Source organism: Populus trichocarpa, chromosome 1 (assembly GCF_000002775.5).
Source record: "Populus trichocarpa isolate Nisqually-1 chromosome 1, P.trichocarpa_v4.1, whole genome shotgun sequence".
NCBI lineage: Eukaryota > Viridiplantae > Streptophyta > Magnoliopsida > Malpighiales > Salicaceae > Populus > Populus trichocarpa.
In genome coordinates this window covers 45493437-45518372 of record NC_037285.2, presented here as the reverse complement: position 1 = coordinate 45518372, position 24936 = coordinate 45493437, and the positions used below count along the sequence as shown (strand labels likewise).

The 24936-nt window shown below is 36.2% G+C and overlaps 2 protein-coding genes across 2 annotated transcripts in view; one reads left to right on the top strand and one right to left on the bottom strand.

The window, feature by feature from the left end:
• The window catches only part of LOC18096055 (uncharacterized), a 691470-nt gene that overhangs the window by 366977 nt on the left and 299557 nt on the right, over window positions 1–24936 (top strand). The window lies entirely within an intron of this gene.
• On the bottom strand, window positions 5240–6622 carry LOC112326273 (uncharacterized). Its single transcript, XM_024593684.2, has one exon. The coding sequence runs from the start codon at window positions 6620–6622 to the stop codon at window positions 5240–5242; it is 1383 nt and encodes a 460-aa protein (XP_024449452.2).

Genomic DNA, 24936 nt, shown 5'->3' with positions numbered 1-24936 from the left:
GTTTTTATCATATAATTAATTGTTATTAGATCTAGTGGATTTCTTGATCCTAGTTACAAGTTTGACGGGTTAACCCGGATCGATCCAATATATCACCGTTTGATTGTTTTAAAAAAAATCATCTTAATTTTTTTTTTAAAGCCAAACTATGTTTTTACTAATTATCCATGTTGTCTTTAGACTCGCACACCTGATCTCTCTCTCTACTTTTAGTTTGGTCATTATTTTTTCTTTTATTTTTTAATCTTTATATCCACCAAGTTAACTGGATCATGTTAGAACAATTTTACATGATTTAATTTGAAATATGACTATATAAGGAGTTCGGTCAGGAGTTTTCAAGTTTGACACACTAAATCAGATTTAATAATAATGCTAAATAGTTTTTCATGGCTTAAATATATTTTTTTTTACATTCAAAAAAATTCTAATGTCTATAAAAAAACTACCTTCTTAATATCAGGATTACGTTTTACGTATAAATTTGTAATCCCAGACATTAAAACAAAACAAAATATTTTTTTTATTTTTATTTTTTGAAATATTGGCCAAAGTTCTCTTGACTTTAATAAATCGGTCATCAAAGCCAAAAAGCATGCTAAAATAATATATATATTTTTTGAAGTTTTCTTTATTGTATAAAAATACAATATGATTTTTTAGCTTTGAGAGACTTGGCCGTATGCATGAAAACAAAAGTTTTTTATTTTGAAAACCGGGTATTTTTAATACCGGATTTGTATTTTTATGATATAAAAATACAGACCAATCTTAGTCTAAATGACATAAAAAATCAGTGGGAAAATCACAAATTAAAAAAAACATAGATATATAATAATAATAATAATAATAAAAACAAACAAGAACAAAAAAGGAAAAAATAATAAATAGAATAAACTGGATACAGGCCCAGCCACAAGGCTGGACTCAGCCCAGCCGCGTGGGCTGGGATGATGTTCCAGCCCGCCTAAAACAGGGCTAGACTCAGCCTAGCCGCGTGGGCTGGGCTCATGTTCCAGCCCGCCTAAAACAGGGCTGGACTCAGCCCAGTCGCGTGGGAGAAGGAAAAAACCATGACTGGTTACTGTGCATGAGCACAGTAACCAGTTAATTAATTAGCCGGTTACTGTGCGCATGCACAGTAACCGGCTAATTATTTTCTTCCTTCATGCAGAAGGTGCACAGTGCACGTTCTGCATGCAGGAAGATGACTAATGAACGGCGTGAGGAGGGGAAGGGAATTTACCTGAGGTGATGATCCTGGATGGCTGAGCTGACGATGGTGCTGGTGACTGTGCTCGGTGGCGGTGACGGTGAAACCCAGTGACAGCAGCGTGGCTTCCGCTGTGTAGAGATACCGATCGGTGTCCTCTTTCCCCGCCGGTTTTATCCTTTCTATCCTTTTTCTTCCTTCTCCCCGACTGTCTCTCTCAGTCTCCGTGTCGATATCCCCGGTTTTTTTTGGTTTCTACTGTCTCGGTCGGTTTCTCTCTCTCTCGGTTGGTTTCTCTCCCCGTTTGCTGCCGTTTTTTTTCTCTTTTTTTTCTCCTGCGTTCGGGTGGTATTTATAGGGGCAGGGGGAGCGGGGTCGACCCTGCCTCGTCCCATCGCTGCCCATGCATGGGGCGCACGTCTCCTGCACCGCTGCGGCGCCGGCTGAGGTGGCCAATGGTGGCGTCGCTTGCAAGGCACGACTTCTCTGCTTTCTCATCATGAGGAGGTGCAAGTGGCGTCCGGTTTTGGTTGTATAGAGCACGTGGGGAGGAAGAGCCAAGGGGAAGAAAACGAAACTTTTTCTTCCCCTGCTGCACGTCCAGGGGAAGAAGAAGAAGAAACAGTGCCGCCTCAAAACGGCACCGTTTCGTCCCCCCCTTTTTTTTTTGTAAACGCATGAAACGGCGTCGTTTTGATTAAAACGCGCCATTTCATTTAAATGAAAAAACTGGCGCCAAAGCGCCAGATTTCAAGCCAATCCTTCAATTTGCGCGCGTTTTGCATTTTGGTCCTTGGTCTCGGATTTCTTCAATTAAGTCCCCAATTGGCCATCAAACTTCAATATTTATGCAATTAAGCCCCTGATTTTACCAAATTAACTCTCAAAAATTATAATTTGACCCCAAAACTTTAATTTCTTTCAATTAAAACCCCAATTAACTCCAAAATCAATTTTTCTTACAATCAAACCCTCCATAAATTCAATTAAACCTTCAATATAATTTAATTGAGTCCACCAACATCTAATTTTGGACTTTTCTTCCTCAAATTGAATTTTCTTTGTCAACAGGCTATCATCAGTCAGTAAAATACTGCCAAATTTTAATTTTTGTATTTTTAAAACTCCCCAACCAAATTTTGACTATTTTCTGAGCGTTCTGGCATCCTCTTTTCACTGTTATATTTTTTGATAATATTTTTTTGATTTTTTTGTATTATATATATATATATATATATATATATTTTTAAGAGAGAGGAAAAAATGTGAATTGGGGAATAACCCAAAAATGGGTTATGACAGTTGCCCCCCTCTTTACAATGCTTACGAAGCAAAGATTTTGCGTAGTAAGTTTTGTAAAGAAGAAAAAAAGAAAACGATCACTTTATCTTGGGCAACCTGCCCCTTTTGAAGAAAACGATCACCATTTTCACGAGCGACCAGCCCACACACTCACACTTACTCCGGTCTATTTTCATGGGCGACCTGCCCACACATATTCAAAGTGGTCCATTTTCAGGGGCGACCTGCCCACACACTCACACTAGTCGTGGTCTATTTTCATGGGTGACCTGCCCAAGCATACTCAAAGTGGTCTATTTTCAGGGGCGACCAGCCCACACACTCACGCTTACCCTGGTCTATTTTCATGGGCGACCTGCCCAAGTAGAAAAAGGAAGAGTGGTCTCATTGTAATGGGTGACCTACCCAGGTAAAAAAACATGGAGAGTTGGTCGCGTTGTAATGGGTGACTTACCCAGAAAAATGTTAGTGAGGGCTCAAAGGCGCACTCGAAAGGAGGTAGGGTTAGAAAACGCACTACCTGAGAAGTGAGGGCTCAAAGGCGCACTCCAAAGGAGGTAGGGTTAGAAAACACACTACCTAAGGGATGGTGGCTTAAAGGCGCACTGAAAAGAGGTAGGATTAAAAAACGCACTACCTGAGAAATGAGGGCTCAAAGGCACACTCAAAAGGAGGTAGGGTTAGAAAACGCACTACCTAAGGGATGGTGGCTCAAAGGCGCACTCGAAATGAGGTGAGGGCACAAAGGCGCACTCGAAATGAGGTAGGGTTAGAAAACGCACTACCCAAAAGGTGATGAGGAAACACAGATCTGACAATGTTGAAAGCAATGCATTATGATCAATATGCATGTATACTTACCTGAGAAATATAGGTCCCCATTTCTTCATGGTGTCTTTCTTTTCTCAAAAGTTGGAGTGTTGGCAAATAGACTTTGATGGCTTTTTCGCTCTTGCTTACTCGAGTCATCTCTTGTGACCTTGACCTCTAGAAAAGACTTGATATCATCATACGTCTTTGTCCTCCGCCCCTTTATCTCAAGGGTTGCCAATTTTGCCCGACATTTTCCTTAGGAAGGGAATAATAGAGCCAACCGTACCATGCATTTTTATTTCCCCCCCAGCTTGATCATGCCCCAAGTATTTAATTCGGGTTTGGGATGAGGCTATATGAAGGAAGATTTGGTTTTTTCGACAAGGAGTTGTTTTCATGCAGAATTTTTGGAATTTCAAAGCTATTCCAGACACAGAAATCATTTCAACATCGATTCAAAGCAAACTCATTTCGAAGAAATTCAAGTGATTCCTATGAAGAGGTTTTCAGAAGTGATGAAAACTCTTTGTTTTGCTTTTGTTGAAAATGTGAAGTGACATTTGGTTGGTCAAAAAAGTTTCAGATTTAATTTGAGGGTTTCAAAGAATCAGTGTTCAAAGCATTCACTTTATTTGCATGAATAACGATTTGGTTCGCATGAGAAAGCACTGCCTACCGATCCAAATTGCTTGCCTTTGATCAGAAAGGGCTTGATTAGGCACATAATGTAGGCTTGGGCTGTTGGTTATGAAAAAAAAAGGATATTTACAAGCTCAAAAGGTGTTTTAAGGGATTTCAAGACTAAGGATCACTTGTGCTTGTTTTTTAACCTTTTTTCATTTTTATTTTTGAAATGGTCTATCATGCCCCCTATTGTCGGGCTTGGGCTCTTTCTCTTCATTCTTCACTTGGTCGAGCATCATCATATCAGTTATTATTATTTTTTGAAGCTCAGATATTTTGGATTTTTCTTCATGCCCCCCAGTTTTGTTTGGGCACCTTTGATGATTGAGAATTTTCTTTTATGCTCCCAGTGTTGCTTGGGCACTTTCAAACATTGAGGTTTTTTTTTTTTTGCTATGTCTCTCGCACTTGCCCCCCAGTGTGGGGTGTGATCCTAACCAATGTTATTTATCTCAAGAAAAGCATTAGGCTCAAAAGGGGATTGCAAATGATATATTTTAGCCTCGTGAACGGATTATCAAAAAATTGTCTTTCCTCGTCTCAAACACATGCACTTTGGATCGGTAAGCTTTGCTTTCATGCGAGTATGCCAAGTGATTATTCATTTAAATAAAACTCAGCTTTGGAGTCACCTCATGGGTTTTTTTTTTGGTGTATGATTACCTTTCTAAGGAATCACTTGAATTTTCAGTACTCGTCAGTTTTGAACAAACACCAAAATGATTTTTGTTTCTGTACTAAACTTTGAATTCTCGAAAAAAAATTTTGGAAGAAAAGGGAAACACACTGAAGGATTCTTGGTGCAGTGGTTTTGTGAGTAAATATTGTGGTCAGAGTGTTATTTACATGAAACAACAACAAAAATGAAAACATGTTATGAACACAGGAAAACACTTGATCTTATTAACACGAAGGCTCTTTTGACAAAGAAAGTCTTGTTGCATTATGAGCCAAGTTACCAACAAGACTGAAACAAGTTAAAACAGACATGATCAAACAAAAGACAATAATAGGGCAAGCTTCATCCTTTCATTTTGGCAAATCTCCTCTTAGGTTAGCTTCCCCACAACAACTCTTGTAGAGGACTCCTTGACGATATGGACAAAAACTATGGTCGAGATCCGAGACCTTTAAAATTTATGCTGCCTCTTTCACACCCCACCTAAATCGTCGGTGCTTCTAGATTTCCCGAAGATTCCATCACTAGTGCATTTCTGATCTACCACTTCAAGCATGATTAGGTAGAGGGTTCGTGTTCACATTAGAAGTGTCTTCCAATTCTATCCACCCTGCCTTGATTAATTGCAAAAGTTTTCTTTTGAAGGCGTTGCAAGTTTGGATACTATGTCCAGCAATACCAGCATGGTATTCGCAAGTGAGCTCTGGCTTGTACCAGCTGGGATAAGGTGGTTGCACCGGCGTCAGAGGTTCGGGAGCTACTTGCCCGATGCTTAATAACTTCTGGTACATTTCATTCAGGGGGAGCGGTAATGGAGGTAATTGTTCTTGGACCCTTTGGTAATTTCCAATTTGGCTTTTGGCTTGAAAGGGCTCAAGTTTTTTGATGTTGGCAATTTGGGATAGAGTGTGGTAGTTTTGGGATGAGTTTTTCCTACCCTTGTAGCCATCTTCAATATGGTTGACCTCCTTCCTTTCAAAGCCTTTTTTCTCGATGGGTGCAGGAATTCTACCACTCTTGACTCCTTGCTCTATGCGTTCGCACACTACCACAACATCAGTGAATTGTTGAGCCGAACTGCCCATCACATGCTCATAATATGGCGCTTTAAGTGTGTCGGCAAATAAAGTGACCATCTCTTTATCCAGAAGTGGAGGATGGACTTGAGCAGCTGATTCTCGCCATCTTTGAGCATATTCCCTTATGCTTTCTTTGTCCTTTTTTCCTAGATTGGACAAGCTAGTTCTATCAAGAGCAATGTCCATATTGTACTTGTATTGCTTGACAAAAGCCTTAACAAGATCTTTCCATCTCCGGATCTTTGTGTTGTCCAATCTCATGTACCAGCTTAATGCTGCCCCACTTAAGCTATCCTGAAAAAAATGCATCAGTAGTTTTTCATCATGTACTACTTCTGTCATTTTATTGCAATAAGACCTGAGGTGAGTCATGGGGCATTGTGTTCCACTATATTTGATGAACTCAGGAACACGAAACTTCTTCGGGACAACCACATTTGGGACTAGACACATCTCCACTGCCCGTACTGGATCATATAAGTCTACCCCTTCAATGACTTTGATTCTGGCTTCTAGCGCCGCTATCTTTTCTTGATCAAGGCTATCAGATGACTTGGCCTGGTGGGATTCGTTAGCAAATGCATCCATGACTGTCGGGGCTGGTACAGGTGTTGTTGACTGCACAAACGCTGGATTATGTTGAGGCTCTTGACCATGCTCACTCATTCTTTCTTTGGGCTGAGTTGTTATTGGAGTCTGATTAAAGGTGACCGGTCGGTTAGAAGGACCCTCACCAGAGGCATTTCTCAGTGTTTGCTCGAGTAAGCTAGTAAGGCGAGCCACGCTTGTCTTCAGAGACTCCAAATCTTCTTGAAAATGGGCATCACGGTGAGCACGTTCTTCATCTTCCATTTTTCTCGCTTGAAGTCGGGTGTTATAGACTCGTTAGGGACCTATATTTCAACCTGTTGTATGTATGTATGTTATTTACAAATGAATGGATGTATGCATATGGGTGCAAATGTATATATATGCATATTAGGGAGTTCAGACTCTAGCGATAAGTTTCAGGCCATTACAGGATGGGTGGCTTTATACCTGGTCTCAAAAGGGTCTCTTGTTGTCCCAGTGATCACCCTCGTGAAGGCAATATGGGGGCTTGTAGGCAATGAGATGGCACGTGTACCAACTGTTACCAGTCTAAGCACTCAGCGAAGAGTTGGGGTTTACACAAACTTAAACCTTGACTAAAAGTCGTAAGGTAAGCTGTTAGTCCCCCACTTAACTTAAAGCTTTTCAGTACAAACTCTCATATAAAATGAATGATGCATGACACAATTATATAATGCATGAACAAATATGTATAAATCTAAAGCATATGAGCAAATAACTAAAGGAAATTCATCTTAAAAATGACACACATAAAACCAAAGAAAAAAACCAGACAAAACAATGCTTAGTCCACAAGGTCCCCAGTGGAGTCGCCATTTTGTCGCACGTGTGTGGCGATCATCCACCCTCAATCATCATCATCATGTGTGGTATGTCTATCTATTCTGGAAAATATGATGAGACAAGGAATTCGTTGTCTCTTAGCGGTAAAAAATGGAATGGAAGTCGCCACCTAGTATTTTGGTCACTAGGAACCCTAATTGGTCTCAGAGATTGGGTACGGAGACTGGTTGCTTAAAAAGAAGGTATTAGCACCCCAAATACGCCCTACCTAAGGTAAGCTGCATTGTTTTATTGTCTGATAAAAAATATAAGGTCTTATCATGTTGGTCCGTCTATGGTTCAAGAAAAGCCCTCCTCAGTAAGGAGGTTCTTATCTTATGGTGCGAAACTTAACCGGTCTAATGTCTATAAAAGAACTACCTTCTTAATATCAGGATTACGTTTTACGTATAAATTTGTAATCCCAGACATTAAAACAAAACAAAATATTACTTTTATTTTTATTTTTTGAAATATTGGCCAAAGTTCTCATGACTTTAATAAATCGGTTATTAAAGCCAAAATGCATGCTAAAATAATATATATATTTTTTTGAAGTTTTCTTTATTGTATAAAAATACAATATGATTTTTTAGCTTTGAGAGACTTGGCCGTATGCATGAAAACAAAAGTTTTTTTTTTTAAACCGGGTATTTTTAATACCGGATTTGTATTTTTATGATATAAAAATACAGACCAATCTTAGTCTAAATGACATAAAAAAATCCGTGGGAAAATCACAAATTAAAAAAAACATATAAATATAATAATAATTAAAAAAAACACACAAGAACAAAAAAGGAAAAAATAATAAATAGAATAAACTGGACTAGGCCCAGCCACAAGGCTGGACTCAGCCTAGCCGCGTGGGCTGGGCTGATGTTCCAGCCCGCATAAAACAGGGCTGGACTCAGCCCAGCCGCGTGGGCTAGGCTGATGTTCCAGCCCGCCGGAGAAGGAAAAAACCATGACTGGTTACTGTGCATGAGCAGAACGTGCACAGTGCACGTTCTGCAGGCAGGAAGATGACTAATGAACGGCGTGAGGAGGGGAAGGGAATTTACCTGAGGCGATGATCCCGGATGGCTGAGCTGATGGTGGTGCTGGTGACTGTGCTCGGTGGCGTTGCGGTGAAACCCAGTGAAAGCAGCGGTGCTTCCGTTGTGTAGAGATACCGATCGTTTCCTCTTTCCCCGCTGGTTTTATCCTTTCTATCCTTTTTCTTCCTTCTCCCCGACTGTCTCTCTCAGTCTCCCTGTTGATATCCCCAGTTTTTTTTTGGTTTCTACTGTCTCGATCGGTTTCTCTCTCTCTTGGTCGGTTTCTCTCTCTTTCGGTTTCTCTCCCCGTTTGCTGCCGTTTTTTTTCTCTTTTTTTTCTCTTGCATTCGGGTGGTATTTATAGGGGCAGGGGGAGCGGGGTCGACCCTGCCCCATCCCATCGCTGCCCATGCATGGGGCGCACGTCTCCTGCACCGCTGCGGCGCCGGCTGAGGTGGCCAATGGTGGCGTCGCTTGCAGGGCACGACTTCTCTGCTTTCTCATCATGAGGAGGTGCAGGTGGTGTCCGGTTTTGGTTGTAACAGAGCACGTGGGGAGGAAGAGCCAAGGGGAAGAAAACAAAACTTTTTCTTCCCCTGCTACACGTCCAGGGGAAGAAGAAGAAGAAACAGTGCCGCCTCAAAACGACACCGTTTTGTCCCCCCCCTTTTTTTTTTTAAACGCATGAAACAACGTCGTTTTGATTAAAACGCGCCGTTTCATTTAAATGAAAAAACTGGCGCCAAAGCGCCAGATTTCAAGCCAATCCTTCAATTTGCGCGCGTTTTTCATTTTGGTCCTTGGTCTCAGATTTCTTCAATTAAGTCCCCAATTGGCCATCAAACTTCAATATTTATACAATTAAGCTCCTGATTTGACCAAATTAACTCTCAAAAATTATAATTTGACCCCAGAACTTTAATTTCTTTCAATTAAAACCTAAATTAACTCCAAAATCAATTTTTCTTATAATCAAACCCTCCATAAATTCAATTAAACCTTCAATATAATTGAATTGAGTCCACCAACATCTAATTTTGGACTTTTCTTCCTCAAATTGAATTTTCTTTGTCAACAGGGCTATCATCAGTCAGTAAAATACTGCCAAATTTTAATTTTTGTATTTTTAAAACTCCCCAACCAAATTTTGACTATTTTCTGAGCGTTCTGGCATTCTCTTTTCACTGTTATATTTTTTGATAATATTTTTTTGATTTTTTTGTATTATATATATTTTTTTTTTAAGAGAGAGGAAAAAATGTGAATTGGGGAATAACCCAAAAATGGGTTATGACAGATGTAAAAAGGCATAAATATATACTGATTTGAGTACAACATGGAAAGAGATTTGAGAATTATCTTGGTGGCCCAATGGGACAAGAACATGGACATCTATGCTTGTATATTTCAAGCAATATGATGGTCAATCCAAGGGACAAATAAGTGTATTGATGCATGTGAAGACATGTGTACATAAAAGTTTGTTGTAAGATGAACGATTAATGATATGTTAGCTCAAACTAAATCAAGTTAAATCAATGTTAAAGATTCATTATAGAAAATAGAAATTGATGAATCATTACTTATACTTATTTAAAATTGTAGGGCGATACTAGTAAAGGATTGGATTCCTTAAGGAACATATAGAGCAAAGATTACAAATGATAATTTACCCTTGATAAATTAATAGTATATGGTAGGATAAGTGGAATAGGCCTTTACCATTAATAAAACCTTATGGTAAGCTTCGATAGATAAAGTTTCTAGGATGGATTTATGAACAAGATATAACTTCTGGATAAGAAGATAAAGCTTGGAATTACCTTGATGAAGTGACTATACAATACTCAAGGTTAGTAGAGATTATGACAAATGAGTCGATTATGTTATTATCAAAAGAAATTATGGACGTTTGTTCCATGAAAAATCATGTACATGTTATATCTAACATACTTTAATTGTGTTGTGATAGATATCTTATTTAAATTTTTATGTTTTGCATGTTCATGATATGGAATATCACATGTTAAGACAAGACTCTAATTTTCTTAGTTACAATATTAGGTGAGTTCTTAGTAGTATATTGTAATTCAAATGAACGAGGATTGTAATATGAATAAGTATTTATAATGTTGTACTCAATGAACTTCAATAGATGTGTACTATTATGAATTGATTGATTGATTGATTGATTGAATGGCTTGAGGCCCAATACCTAGATATGAATTGCTATGTGTGGGATTTGAAACTCTCCTGGATCGTTATGCAGGTTTTTAGAAGAAGAGAAGAACTGTCTGGTTACCTGGATAAATGAGACTTTACTGAAATTTTGATAAAAATTAAAAACATCAATCATCATTATATGATATTTGTAATGTATATGAATGTGTTAAATAACTAATTGAATTTAACCATGAGATTAAAATGCCAATATGGATTACTGATATTAAATGTGGAAAAAAAAATTTTCATTTTGTTTTCCTAAGTTAAAGGCTTAAGATATCTTTACACAACTAAGATTTTTTTTTTGGGTGTTATAATCCAAGTTCACGCACATGTCATGTATTTTTTTTTTCTCCCTCAAGTTTCATCCTTCAACATTAAGTTTTTGTTGTTTTTTTTTTACTAATTATCCATGTTGTCTTTAGACTCGCACACCTGATCTCTCTCTCTACTTTTAGTTTGGTCATTATTTTTTCTTTTATTTTTTTATTTTTATATCCACCAAGTCAACTGGATCACGTTAGAACAATTTTACATGATTTATTTTGAAATATGACTATATAAGGAGTTTGGTCAGGAGTTTTTAAGTTTGACACACTAAACCAGATTTAATAATAATGCTAAATAGTTTTTCATGGCTTAAATATTTTTTTTTTACATTTAAAAAAATTTAATTCGATTTACAGCATATTAAAAGAAATAATCTAGTTATAATATATGAGAAGTTTCCCTAACTTACACAAATGACTTATATCTTTTCCGACGGATAACTTGCATGTAAACTAAAATTAATTTTTTAGTGATTTTTAAATACATACTTTATTGAAGATACTGCAGAAAATACAACAGATATTGAAGAAGATATTCCAGCTGCAACTATTGATACAGAGATTCTGCAGATATTCCACTATTATAATATTCCCTAATGTAATTTATTTGTTACCTAGATTAGACATGATTTTATGCTCTGTTATTATTAGTCTGAAATCCTAGCGAGATTTTTGGAGAAATTATGTGCAAGATTGTCTTTCCTTGCCACATAATTTCCTGCTATATATACATGTATAGAACAACAGAATGGGGATACGATTGAAGTTTTCTTTCTGTAAAACACTGTCTTAAATTTCTTCATGGTATCAGAGCAGGTTCTCTGAATTTTTTGTTTACCATAGGCAGAGTCAGTTGTGCTGCCATGGAAGGCCACTTGAAAGAAGCCATTGATGTTGGCTCCAAATTCTCTACACCAGTTAGTTACTCAGACGACACAAACACCTTCCACAAATTAAGCTCTGTATTATTGAATGAGTTCAACTACCTTCCTTGGTCAAGGGCTGTAACCATTGCCCTTGGTGGAAGATCTAAATTGAGCTTTATCAATGGTTCAACTGTTTCTCCTGAAGTGAACGATCCGGAATATGAAGCATGGTTGTCCAAAGACCAACTGGTTATGTCATGGATTCTCAACTCCATGGAAAGAAACCTTGCTGAAATATTTAGTTTCTCATAATCATCTTCTGAGCTATGGGATGCTATTCGTGACATGTATGGGAATCAAAACAATTCTGCCAGGATTTTCCAGATCCATCGTGAAGTTGTCAGCCTTCACCAAGAAGACAAACCTTTTGTTCAATTGTTGGGTAGTTTTAAAAACTTGTGGAATGAATTGGAAATGTACAGACCTCACACTACAGATGCCACCATACTACGAAAAGGACTGAGGAGGACAAAATTTTTCAGCTATTGGCGAGTCTCAGTCCAGATTTTGAAGATCTGCGAAGCCACATTCTAATGAACCCAGAACTGCCCACTTTTAAATCAGTGTGTGCCACCATTCAACGTGAAGAAATACGCAGAAAAGTAATGACTCGGGAAGCTGGTGTATCGAATACTCGTGCTTATCAAACCAAGTTGTTGTCGCAAGACATGAGTTCTAGAAATGCTGATCATGGTCAGTACAGGTCACTATCTAAGAATAAAGCTTACAAAGGGAAACGACCTGATTCCAAGTGCCAATACTGTCACAATATTGGTCATCATGTGGATCGTTGCTGGCTTCTACACCCCGAACTCAAGCCTAAATTTGCAAAGGATTTCAAGAGGCAACCAAGACGTGCAAACAATTCTAAGTCATACCTTGCCCACAATAATTCCAACCACACCGAGATTTTTCCTGCTACTCCGGGAACCTTGATATCTGATTTTGCAAATTATTTGCAAGACAAGCAAGTCCAGGGCAAGTCACCTGATCAACAAACTAGTCAGGATCAGAAGCAATCAGCTGCACTCCTTAGCCACTTTGCTGATTTTCTAGCAGAGACAGACCCGAAAAACAGTCAAGGTAAACTGCTTGCTTTCATGACTGCGTTAGAACTTGTAAATTTGCATGATCTTTGGATAATTGATTCTGGTGCCACTGATCACATGTCAAATAAGTTAACCAGCATCCATGATTTTAAATCATTCGTTCGTCCCACTTTTGTGTCTGTTGCTAACGGAAAAAATGCTTATGTTAAGGGAAAAGGTAAGATCAACCTATTGTCTAATAAGATAGAATCAGATGTCCTTTTCTTACCTTCTTTCCCATTTCAATTGCTTTCTATTAGTAAAATTACAGCTACTCTCAACTGTGAAGTAATTTTTACCTCATCCAAGGTTGTGTTTCAGGATCTTGTCACCAAGAAGATGATTGGTGAAGGATTTTTTCTACATGGTCTCTATTATATCTCTCATAAATCTCCAGTTCCCAGGAGTTTTCAAGCAACCATTAATCATTCACATGAGCACCTCTTATGGCATCGTCGGCTAGCGCACCCTTCAGAGTTTGTTCTCAATAAAATAAAATCTGTCCCAATACAAGAACCTCTCAATTGTGAGATTTGTCATTTTTCGAAATCTACACGACTTCCTTTTTCCCTTTCGAAGTCGAAAACCACTCATGTTTTTGAACTTATTTATTCAGATGTATGGGGACCCTTTTATGCTTCTATTGATGGTTTTAAGTATTTTGTCTCTTTCATCGATGAGTTCTCTAGAGTCACTTGGGTGTATCTGTTGAAAACTAAACATGACGTATTTGATTGCTTTATGGATTTTCATTCATTCATCCTTAATCAGTATTCTGCTCATATTAAAATCCTTTGATCTGATAATGGCACCGAATATATGTCCAAAGACATGTCAAAATATTTACATTCTAACGGAATTGTGCATCAGACTAGTTGTGTTGGTACACCTCAACAGAATGGGGTATCTGAACGCAAAAATTGTGATCTGCTTGAAAAAACTCGTGCCATCATGCTTCAAATGAATGTTCCAAAACACTTCTGGTCATATGGAATCCTTACTGCTGTTTATCTTGTCAATCGTTTACCCAGTCGAGTGCTGAAATTTAAATCTCTTCTTGAAGTTTTGCAGAATAAGGTTCCGGATATATCACACATCAAGGTGTTTGGCTGCACTTGTTTCATGCATTTATCAGCTACTCACCGGGATAAATTAGATCCTAGAGCAAGCAAGTGTATTTTTTTGGGCTACTCTACAACCCAAAAAGGATACAAATGTTATGACCCGTTGTTGAAGAAATTGTATGTGTCCAGAGATGTTAGATTTATTGAAGGCACACCATATTTTACTGCAGGAAAACAGGGAGAAGTTTTGTCAAAAAATTTTCCTTTGCCCAGTATTGAGAACACTAATCATCTTCTGTCTACTGTTCCTAGTATTGATTGTGTTCTTCCCAATCCGGACCAACACACTCAGTCTTCCACTGGATTCACATCCAACAATGATGGTCTGGGACAACATCCACTTCCAGCTGCAACTAATCCTGCATCTAATCCCAGCAATGATATTCTGCAGATTGACCAACAGATTCACCTCCAGTTTGCCATTGATTCCAGCAATTCCACAATTGACCATATCAGTAACTCAGAACTGCCTGGTACTCTTGATGCTCTGCCAGTCACTAGAAGAGTTTCTATTTGAACACGTCAACCGCCATCACGCATGCAAGACTATGTCACCTACAACGTGAGGTACCCTATTTCCAAATTTATGTCTTATCATCGACTGTCTCCAACACATAGTGCATTCCTTACCTCTATATCCAATGTTCATGAACCGAAAAACTTTAAAGAAGCTTAATCACAACCTGTATGGCAGCAGGCCATGCATGAAGAATTAAAGGCTCTTACTGAAAATCACACATGGACTATAGTCTCATTACCTGCTGGAAAGGAAGCTGTTGGATGTCGTTGGATATTCAAGACAAAGTTTAAATCAGATGGGACAGTTGATCGCCACAAAGCTTGTCTAGTGGCACAAGGTTTCACTCAAAAATTTGGTGTTGATTACAAGGAGACATTTGCTCCTGTGGCCAAGATGACCACTGTTAGAGTTTTACTTTCAGTTGCTATCAACCAGGGGTGGCCTCTCTTCCAAATGGATGTCAGCAATGCATTTTTACATGGAGATCTTGAAGAGGAAGTGTTCATGAAACTTCCTCCCGGACATCCTCACAGTGGAAACTCTATGTTGGTTTGCAAGCTTCACAAATCTATTTATGGCTTGAAGCAGAGCTCTCGTGCTTGGCATACAAAATTAAGCATTGCTCTTGAGAGTCTCGGTTTTACAAGAAGCTCGGCAAATTCCTCCTTGTTCATTAAAATTGTTTCTGATCATACTGGCTGTACTGATATATGTCGATGATCTTATTATAACCGGGAGTAATGAAGCTTCCATAGCCCAGCTTAAACGGTCTCTCCAGCAGCAATTTCCGATCAAAGATCTTGGTTCATTGAAATATTTCTTAGGCATTGAAATGGCAGCCTCCTGTAAAGGATTTTTTCTCAATCAGCGTAAATACATCATTGATTTATTGCAGGATGTTGATATGCTGCACATGAAGCCTGTTGCCAACCCTTTAGACAGCAAATTAACATTGGACTCTTCCAGTGAATCTCTTGTTTCTTGCACTTACTATCAACAAATTGTTGGAAAAATCATTTACTTAACAATCACTCGACCGGATATTACATTTGCTGTCAGTCTTGTCAGTGGTTATATGCATGCTCCAACAGTTCAACATCTTGGTATGGTCAAACGTATCTTGCGATATCTGAAAGGCACCATTGGTCGTGGCATAGTTATGACTCGCAATGGTCATAACAACATCATGGGATATGCTGATTCTGACTGGGCAGGAAACTCTCTTGATCGTCGATCTACTACTGGCTATTATATGTTTGTTGGTGGTAATTTGGTGTCCTGGAAAAGTAAGAAACAATCTGTCATCGCTCGGTCAAGTGCTGAAGCAGAATATCGTGCTATGGCCTCTGCTGCCTGCGAATTGATATGGCTTAAACAACTTCTTGCTGATTTCGGTTTTCATGGGGTTACTCCCATGACATTGTTTTGTGACAATCAAGCTGCCATGCATATTGCGTCCAATCCGGTATTTCATGAACGTACAAAGCACATCGAAGTTGATTGTCACTACATTCATCAACAGGTTCAAGCCAAACTTATTCAACCCCAGTATGTTCGTTCTCATGATCAATTAGCTGATGTGCTCACAAAAGCGCTGTCATCTACTCAATTTCACCGGTTGTTGAGCAAGCTTGGATCTACCAATCCGCTCGATCCAGCTTGAGGGGGAGTATTGAAGATACTGCAGAAAATACAACAGATATTGAAGAAGATATTCCAGCTACAACTATTGATACAGAGATTCTGCAGATATTCCAGTATTATAATATTCCCTAATGTAATTTATTTGTTACCTAGATTAGACATGATTTTATGCTCTGTTATTATTAGTCTGAAATCCTAGCGAGATTCTTGGAGAAATTATGTGCAAGATTGTCTTTCCTTGCCACATAATTTCCTGCTATATATACATGTATAGAACAACAGAACAGGGATACGATTGAAGTTTTCTTTCTGTAAAACATTGTCTTAAATTTCTTCATACTTCCTATATTAGCCTAATATTGTCAAAAGAATTTAATAAATTCTCCTAGATGTTAGCCTTAAAACTTAAATCTAAAAAAAAAAAAAACCTCTTAACAATCAATCTGGTCAATCCGTTTAATTCAAGTAGGTATATTGATATATGCCAAGTTCACATAGGTGGTTCCAAAACATTAGATTGTTCCCCTTCAACGACATGATAAGTTGAATTCTAAAGATGCACATTCCACATATCTAGCTCTCTTCGCCATTTTAAAAGGGATTTGTTTTATTTTTTGACTTTTTATATTCAAAATTTAGAGTTAGTATTCAAGAAAATTTATGAAATTCATCGAGACACATCAAACAAATGTAGTAGATACACAATTAAGATCACTGGAGAAAATAAAATCTAATCTCAATTAATATGTAGACTACTCAAAGAAATCCATTACTATATATATATAAAGAATCTCATGTCTAAGTATATTATATATAAAGAATCTCATGTATGAGTATATTAAAGAATCTCGACCACACCGTTCACATCAAGATTGTATAAATCAATGCAATTGGAGCTCACATCACCATTTAATTAACCATATTCAAAATGTGTGGTTGACTAATTATCAAATTAAGTAATTTTGATTATTAAAATGATAAGCTTACAAACTTTGGGAGAATAATATCGGAGACCAAATGAAATTCAAACAAGTTAACTAGACGTACGTACGTGTGCTTGTATAATACGAAAATGACCCAATATAATATAAGGTTTTAAGACTAGCTAGACAATTAATTACTCGATCAATTTTCTTAGTTAAGATCGTGTTGCAGCCTCCAAGATTGTACTAGTAAATAATTCAAGTATCACTACTTACTTCCTTGCCTTTTGACTTGCTTGGGAATTTGACTCAAGTGAGCAAACCTTAACCTACCATGCATGGAAATCATATGCTATATATCCTGCGCAGTCTATGGAGAAATGCATGGACATTTTATGCCATTTGGGATTTTTCTTGGTTTGACTGTGTTTCAATGGCAGCTCGTATGGTAATCCTCTCTTGTTGTTTCAAGTGATTATCATGAAATGTTTAATAAAGTTGAAGAGGTATGAATATTTAGAAGGAAAAGTATAGATGGTTAGGTTTATTATTATTATTTTTTTATATATAAAAAAAAACATAGTTTTTGGTTTATTAGGCTTGGTCGAGATTTCACCAACTTGATTTTTACTAAATCAAAGCCTTGAATTCAATATTAATTAGTCAACAAGTATGGTAGCTGTGTAAAGTCACGCTAATCTTTTGATTGACAATAACCTATCTTGTTTTTCTAGGAAAAAATCTCCCACGTTTGATGGCCCAGAAAAATAGTTTTCACTAGTTTCAAGAGAGTGGCAAAGAACACGATTATTTATTTTTTAGTATTAAAAAATAATATAAATAATATTTTAAAATCTTATTTGTGAGATTAAGTTTTTAAATTGAGATATTTTTATATTTTAACAAATTCATAATAATTACGAGTTCAAATCTTCATTTTTTTTATAATTAATAGCATAATATATGTTGATGAAGTTAAATGGGAAATTCTCCACAATAAGAAAGATCAAAATTCTATAAATAAAAATCATGACTTTTGCAATGTATGTACTATGTTGTTCGAAGTTGAAAATTAAACCATTGATTAGTCTTTTTCTCTTTTTTATTAATCATGGTTTTTTTTCTTTTTCATCTCCCAGTTCGTCAAGCGGGATAATGGATCTGTTCGAATCAAAGAATTCAATATACACATGCCTCAGCCTAAGTGACTGCATGAGGAAGTGCGATGCTTGCTCTTGTGGTATGTTCATCACATCAAGTTCACCTCTCTGGGCCCTCCAGGCTTTGTCTTCGGGTGGCTGTGCGCTCATATATTTTTGGGTGTTGGAATTTTGAAGATAGTACTCTCAGTTATGGTTTTTCCATAGAGAAATGTTGCTTCTGGTTCATGCAGATTGGCTACACGTGCATCTCTTTGCTGTCGGGTCCACCTGATTTTGTCCGTGGTCTCAATCCATGGCTTTTGGAATTTTTGGTAAATGTAGTTAAGCATTTTTGTCTTGATGGCTTGTGGTTTTCTGTTCCCTCGGTTATTCTTGGCACCTATATCTTTGGATTCTTGGCACTTGTAGTGAGGTTACCTTCTCTCTATGTATGAGAAGTTTTGTTTCTCTGGGTTTTATTTTTTGTTTGCACTTGTTGGGAGCCTGTTTTCACTGGCTTGTTCTGTACATATGTATTTTTGGCATGCTGGTTTTCCAGCTAATATTGCTTTTTGATCTATAAAATTCTAACATTTGATCAAAAAAAAAAAAAAAAACTTTCTTGCACCTTTGAGCTGAAATGGAATGGGATTGAGTTCTCACATCATCAATAACGTTAGTTTAATATCATCTATAATCCATTGGTTAGTTATATATGGTATTATTATATTTATGTAAATATATATTTATTATTAATAAAGATTTAATTCATCTTAAATATCATATAAATATAATATAATTAAAAAATAATCATTATTTCAAAAAAGCTAAATAAGTTAGAAAAAATCCCAAAAAAAGTATTAATCAAAACATAAATGCAAAAAAACATTTTAAAAAATACATATAAAAAATAGTAATTTAAAAAAATAAAAAAAATGAGATCAGGCGTTGTGAGCCTAGTAAACCATGCCTCATGCCTAGCTCATAAAGAAAAGATCCGCACTTGGCCTTTATTTTTTTCCTGAGTTAATGGGGTTGTTCGCCCCATTATTTACAAAAAAAATTAGACTATGTGTTGTCTATCTTGACAAATAACGCGTCGTCTATAATTGCTTAGAATTCAACTATTATGGTGATTGGAAAAACAATGTTTTTATTTTTTCAACCCATTTTAACCCAAAATACCGAGGAAACACTTTTGGAACCTTATTTAACCAATTTATGGCCTCTAAAAACTAAAAACTAAAAACAAAACAAAATGCCTTAAAATCCATAATCAATTCGACACAAAAAAAAATCTTTCAAAGTTTAGTTCTATTTGTTTAGGTGTTTTCAAGGTAAGAAAAAACTTAAACTTAACTCCCTTCATCATATGAAATCATTTGACACAAAAATTAATCATTTTAGTAGCTGTTTGGTATTGTGACACATACTTTTAAAAATATTTTTTATTTAAAAATATATTAAAATACTTTTTTTATACATATATATATTTTTTAAATCATCAAAATACACTAAAAATATTAATTTAATATTTTGATAAATTAAATATAATTATAAAAACCACTCTGACACAGTTAAAAAAACAAATAGGCTCTCTCCCTGTTTTTGTCCTATCACTACACCATTAAATAGTTTTACCGATGGATTCATTCCGTCGGTGGGAGGCACGAAAACCGTCGGTAACATTTTTACCGACGGCATCACCGACAGAATCCGTCCATCGGAATATTGATCATCAGTAATTTCTCATTCCGTTGCTAATGTTGTTAGTAATAAAAATTTCCTACGAGAACTTTACTGACGGAATAATTCCGTCTGTCTTTTCAACGGTAATCACCGACGGATATTCTATTGGTGATTGTGGCATGGGCGGTAAATATTTCAGAACTCTCTGTCAAATACCGACAGATATATTCCGTCGGTAATAGTAATGGTAAACACTGACGGAATATATCCGTTGGTAATTGTGGCATAGGTGGTAATGTTTTTGCAACTCTCGGTAAAATACTGACGGTCGGTTTCCGTCTCGAAATTCGTCGGTATTTATTTGAAACATTAAAAAAATATTTATTAATAGTAAAAAAAACTTAATAACCAAATAAAACTGTATTAAGCATTAAAAATATAAAAATAATGTTAAATAATATTCATCCAAATATTCATTACAAATTTAATGTGTTTAAAAAACAAAATTAAACTAGAATAACGGTGGAGCTGGAGGAGGACGCTCGTTGTTCCTAGGACCATACGACTAAAAAGGGGCTGCACATGTATTATCACCCATCCTTGATCTAATCTCCATGACCATTTGACGGAGCTGATCATAATCCGTTGAGAGTCGTTCATATTGTTGTTTCAAGGCCATGAACTCCTCAGACTAGGTGCTCAATGCTGATGGAGAGCTCTTAACGGTTGAGACACTACGGGCCGACCGCAAGTTTTTGGTCGTAGTGTTGGAGAGCCCATAGACCCGATTTTTATCGGGTCCACCAGACAATCCTACCTCCATCCACAAATCCGGATGGGTCGAAGGATCGTCCCCATATCTCTCCCTCAACCGACTATTATAGGTCTCCTAAAAATTTGAAAAAAAAATCATCACATTCAAGTCAAGAAAATAATAACTTATGAAATAAAATGATTGACCGAACATACCACAAAGTGCTGAGCACGGTTGTCCACGAACTGCTGCACCCCCTTTTGGCGGTCTTGACTCCGCACGTGCGTCTCTACAAACAGCTCCATTGAACTCAGCTAACGTCCAAGAGACGCAGCCTGTAAGGAAAAAAAAGGTTGCAAGTTAAATATATTTATAAGCAACAACAAATTAATTAACGATATATTTCATTTTAATTAATCTTACCATCCACTTCGCAAGTGCACTGAATGGGATGGAGCCGCTGGTGCGCGTGGTCACCGAACCATGAATTTGCCAATTCTGGTTGTCGACGCCAGACTGTGAGCGCTGTGAGAACCACTCTGACGTCACGTGCTCAATATATGTCGTCCATATATCTCCCGAGATGAATGGCGGTTTGAATTCCCGCCAAACCGCCACCTCATTCCATCCTTGAAGACCGTTATCGCTCGCATATCTTTTTGATTTTTTTTGGGTGTCATACCAAAAATCACGCAACCTACTTCCATAGTAAGAAATTAGAATTTAGAACATAAAATTATAAAACAAAAATAAATATTATTTTCGATGTTACCTAGTTGCCGTGTGATTCACCCATACCCTCCTCACAACATTGTTGTCCATGCTATCCCACTCAAATTTATGCTGTGTATATAAATAATTCATTTAAAATAAAAATAGTACAAGATATAAAATTATAAAAATAATTTATTAAAAATAAGTTGGAAATTAAAAGTTAACACCGACCTAAAATTGCCGAAACCATGCATTGATATTAGGTTTCCACTCAGGATGTCTGTAAACCTGACTCCATTAAAACAATGGAATCTCCATCGACGATTTAAATACCGATGTTATTGTCCTGGCAGCCTCAATGTTTGTGAACCTAAAATTAAATAAAATTTACTAAAAATATTAATTAGTTGTTCATAAATTATGTTATAAGTATAAAAAAAAACTAAAACCTAAACAAACTTACATTGAGAGGTCATCCTTTCATTGTGCCTAGTACTTGTGGGTGAATTGACCCCGTTGTGAAGGCACACCGTCTCTGCGCTATGAAACCACACTAGAAGAGGCAGCATCACTAGTTGGTGCAGATGCCTCGCTGTGATCAGCACCTAAGGATAGGTCTTCCTTGCTGCTAGAAGAATTAGCTGCAACCGTCTGCTGACGACGTGCTATAGATTTCATTCTATGCATGTACACAAATTTATACGAATAATTACATAATTAACTTCAATTATTTAAAAACAAATTCGGTAGCACCTCCCCTATATTAGAGACTACCCACAGTTTTCAAACCTGCAAATCTTTACAATAACCACAAACCAATTGACTCCATTGGAAAATCTTATATACAACCTAACATCTATAGAAATTCAGCATCTATATATTTTCAACTAACATCTATAGAAATGCATAAATGACAATTAAAATTAATGGAAATAATAAAAAACATAACAATCAATAACAGAATAAAATTGAGATAAAACAATGTAATTTAATTCTTCATTTCCAATTACCATTTCCATGGAAAATTCAACAATAACAATTAAAAGAGACTAAATTATCAAATAATTATTACAATTCAAACAAAAAAATAATTAAATTTTCATTCAACACATTTACACAAATTTATACGAATAATTACATAATTAACTCGATTATTTAAAAAAATTCAGCAGCACTATACTAGAGACTACCCACAGTCAAACCTGCAAATCTTGATAATTACACAAATATTGCAAAATCAACTCAATACAATCTAACATCTATAGAAATTCAACATCTATATAATTTCAACTAACATCTATACAAATTGATAAATAACAATTAAAATTAATCAAAATAATAAAAAACATAACAAGCAATAATATAATAAAATTAAGATAAACTAATTAAATTTAACTAAATATTTCAATTAACATTTTAAAGGTAAATTCAACAATAACAATTCGTATTTAACAAATTTTTCAGTTATTATAGCAATACAAAAAATAAAATAAATTGAACAAACCAAAAGCAAAAACTAAAGACTTTAGGAATGAAAAATGTTTACCTTATAGTGTGTTGATTTCAAGATTTTATCTACAAATAATACACAAAACAAAGAACACCACAAAAATAATCATAATTAGAAAAAAAAGTAAACAAATACAAAGATAAAGAAAGGAGAATCATACCTTTTAATATGTTGAAAACTACAATCAAAACAATAAAAATACAAAATAACAAGAGCAAAAGATTGATACTGAGAGGAGAAGAGGAGGAGAAGAGAAGAAATTAGAGGAGCCGGGAAAAAATGAACCGCGGAGGGGGGGGTCGGTTTTATACTGTAGGTTTACTAATGAAATTACCAATGGACATAGAATAATATTTTTTTGGGCGGTGACATTAAATTCCGTCAGTATTCTTTTGAAATTCGCACTAAAATTTTGAAAATCCCTCCAGATTTTTTGATGTCCGTCGGTAACTGCGTGTCAGAGCACACACGCATTGGATATGTCGGGGCCATCGGCTAATCCGTCGGTAAATGTGCCGACCAACCAGGCAGTCTGATAGTCATGCGAGTTGGAATGTGCGCCATCTGTCGGTGAATGTGTCGGTATATCTATCGGTGAATGTGGCAGGGACTATAATTTTTTTGCAACTCTCGGTAAAATACCGAAGGGTACCTTTCTGTCGGTATGCCCGTCGGTGAGGGTGGAAAAATGTCGTAATTGTTTTGCAACTCTCGGTACAATACCGATAGGTAAGAGGCTGTTGGTATTTGACACGACCAAAAGATTGATGTCTTCTCCTAAGTGTAAGAGTGTCGAAGTAATAAATAACCCGGCAAGACCGGGGTCGAACCACATGGAGGTTAATTGTATAAATTATAGACAACAATAATACAACAACAACAATAACAACAATAATAGTAATAATAATAATAATAATAATAATAATAATAAAGAAGAAGAAGAAGTTGATGAGAATTTTGAGATGGAAGATCAATGTGATAATTAAACAATGATAAAAACAAGTGTCAAGGTTAGAGGATCCACTAATGGTATTTCAAACAAATATACTATAAACTCTTATTACTCAACTGGAAACCACACACAAAGGAGGTTCCAATCGGGTGATTTATCATTAATAGCTCATTATAAATTGTTAACATGATCATATTAGTAATCTTATTTAAGTAACACCAAACTTTTAAATATTGTCAGGAATTCATGATGCTAACTTATGTTAACAACAAATCAAGTTCCTTTCATAGCACAGGTGTAGGTAATACCATACGGTTGCGCTATGAGAGTGCCAAGCATTTGTTGTACCAAATGTTATACAACACAAATCTAGATTAACCATTTAACAAGCAAGGTATTAAGAATTAGTAAGATAAAAAGATAAGACATGTTAATATTAAACATTAAGGTCCATGTTGAGTTTACAATATACTTATTCTTACACCATTAGTGTAACCTTTTCACCTTGACATAATAAACTTACCTAAACATAATGAAGAAGAGAAACATAAATAAACAAAACAAGAACATAAATAAGATACAAGTTAACTAAGTAAAGGAAAGGAAATGAAAAGCATAAACAAGATATTAATGAAAGCAAAACTTAAGAATTACAAAAAAAAAATATAAAGAGAGATGATTAGTACTTAAAAGTGCATTCTCATTAAGGCTTTATATCAATATATTGCACTAAAGTATCGTTAAATTCCTTAACTAAACCATGTTTTATAATAACAAGTCTACTAATACAATATATCTTTAATTTATGGTAAATGCTTGTTTTGAATGCAGGTATATCTCACAATTCAAAGGATTGATTGATGTGATTAACTATTGAAATGGAGAGACAAAAAGAGGACTAGGCTAAGAGAAGAGATGCTGGTTCAATTCCAAACTGGAACACCATTCGGTTATTTGATCATAACTGGAGTTGTAGAACTCGGATTTAGGTCCACTTTATATGGATGGAAAGATAAGACATAGACCTAATTCTGCCATTTTCAAGTTCAAATCTTAGCAACAACGGAGAAGTCAGAACCTGTCCTGCAGCTCAAACATTGTTTGGTTTTCAGCTCATATCTTGAGTTCTAGATGTTCAAATGAGCTCTGGTTTT

Excerpts from the sequence above, each read along its gene's own strand:
- LOC112326273 (XM_024593684.2), bottom strand. The coding sequence starts at position 6,622 with ATGGAAGATGAAGAACGTGCTCACCGTGATGCCCATTTTCAAGAAGAT.